General features: G+C 40.1%; 1 protein-coding gene across 1 annotated transcript in view; it reads right to left on the bottom strand.

Moving 5' to 3' along the window:
- Positions 1–987: 987 nt before the first annotated feature.
- The window catches only part of LOC107298533 (semaphorin-3D-like), a gene marked incomplete at its 3' end in the record, with an annotated part of 23,182 nt that continues 22,087 nt past the window's right edge, over positions 988–2,082 (bottom strand). Inside the window, exon 15 of the mRNA XM_029286558.1 lies at positions 988–1,052. Coding sequence (XP_029142391.1) covers positions 988–1,052 — 65 coding nt within the window. The remainder of the gene's footprint in view (positions 1,053–2,082) is intronic.

Below are 2,082 nucleotides of genomic sequence, written 5' to 3'. Positions count from 1 at the left end.
CAGATGCTCTGCTTTGCATATAATGCTAACCCAAAATGTGTTAGTTTACTCATTCCCTTGTACTCCTAAAGAAAAAATTGTTTGGCTTAATATGATGGATGAATCCAGTCAGTGTTTAAACCCTTCCAGGTAATAATTAACTTTGAGCTTGAATTAATTAATCCTTAAAGAGCAAATTTCTAAACCAAGGGCAGATTTTTAGGTATTTTTGCCCGGGGTTTTTGCAGACAGGGATCAAAAGAGTAAAGATGGTGGTTGTGACTGTACCATCAAACCCTCCCTTTTAGTATGTGCACCATCTTGATTTTTGTCAACCTGTCCTGGCAGGTGCCCCTGTTCTTATGATACACCTTGCATTCTGCTGATCAATTCAGCATCCTCGGATTCAGCCCATCATCAGATAAAGTCCGAAGCGTTATGTAGATGGTACTAGGCTCAATATTTGTAAAGAGGTTAAGGAGGCAACTCTACTACAGTGAGAGAGGTATTCAAGGCGGTTGTTATCCATTACATTATTTTCTCAACTCTTGCAGATTGAACTGTAATAAGCATTACATGTGTTTTCTTGCTATTGGCTGGTGCTCCCCTCCCTCCATTCAGATTCAACAGAAATTTACTGGCAGGAAATAATTGCAGGTGCTATAAAAGAAATACAGGAGAGAATGAAGTTGTGGTTGCTGTCTGCTCCTTTCAAAAGCAGCCGCAGTCATGCAGATGAGCTTCCACATTCCCTCAAACTGCACTCCCAGGCATCCAAGTTGGTCTTCCAGCTGCTGGCTAATTGAACCACATCCTGGTGTTTTCAAAGATGGGCTGACAACCAGAGGCAGCCTCTGGTCCAGTCTTTTTGAAACTTATAAAAGCAAATGCTAAGACAGAGTGGGAAGAAGAGCTGTAGCAGGAATTTGCTTCCAAATTTTATCCAGTGCTCTTTGTACATTCTGATTGTAAGTTGCTGCTGCTTCCAAGAAGGTCTCCTTAACTCACCTTTTGCAGCATCCAGGCACTGACTGATTGGATTGGTCTTCAGCACATTTGGGCACTGTGCACGCCTGCAAAAGAGACAGTTAATGCATGCACTTAGCCAGGATGCTCAGGGGCCTTGAGTGCTCAAGGGAATTAACAGGCAGTGTGGCCTGTATCATGTGTCAACATAAGGAAATGGCATTGGCTGCTTGAAGTCCCCAGTGCTTCTTTACCCAACAAGTTGATCTACTATTGCTTTGTTCCACTTTGCACCATATGGTGCATCTCCCTATATCAGGGGTCATCAAACTTGGCCCTTTTATGACTTGTGGACTTCAACTCCCAGAATTCCTTAGCCAGGCACGCTGGCTGATGAATTTTTGGAGTTGAAGTCCACAAGTCATAAAAGGGCCAGGTTTGAAGATCCTCGCCCTATATCTTCTGTCAGCAAGATGGAATAAGAAATATTCCTCTCTGACCAATTGGTTGTGAAGCCTGATGATGATTACTACGGAAGATAAATGCCAAGTAGATAGTTACACCTTTAGAGAACAAAAGGTACCTGGGTGAAAAAAAGGCTGGGACGGATATCCTTAGCAGGAACACTGGGTGTGGATTCTTATGGATCATGTTAGGGAAAGCCAAAATGAGTTTAACGGCATCATTCGTTGGTTACATGGGCCAAGAAGAAGTCTGGATGCCAATAATAAATACATCTTCAAATATATTCATAGTTAATTATATATATATATATATATATATATATATATATATATATATATATATATATATATATATATATATAGTTGTTATTTATACACTATATATATATATATATAGTGTTTTTATATAATATATATATATATATATATATATATATATATATATATATATATATATATGTAGGTCTTTAGTTTTTCGGGTTTTCTCCCACGTAGAATTAAAAGTACCTTGGCGACGTTTCGACGAAGTCACATTCGTCATCTTCAGGCTGGTGTCTTCAGCTTCGTGCTCCTAAGAGTGGTGTGTGATCGCAGCTGTTTCTTCCTTTTAACTGCCAGTGGGGTTGGAGCTGATTGGATGGGAGCTTGGCTGTGTTCTGATTGGGTGGAGGTG

This window comes from Protobothrops mucrosquamatus, unplaced genomic scaffold (genome assembly GCF_001527695.2).
Source record: "Protobothrops mucrosquamatus isolate PMUCROS unplaced genomic scaffold, P.Mucros_1.0 scaffold4059, whole genome shotgun sequence".
Lineage (NCBI taxonomy): Eukaryota > Metazoa > Chordata > Lepidosauria > Squamata > Viperidae > Protobothrops > Protobothrops mucrosquamatus.
This window is presented reverse-complemented; position numbering and strand designations above follow the sequence as displayed.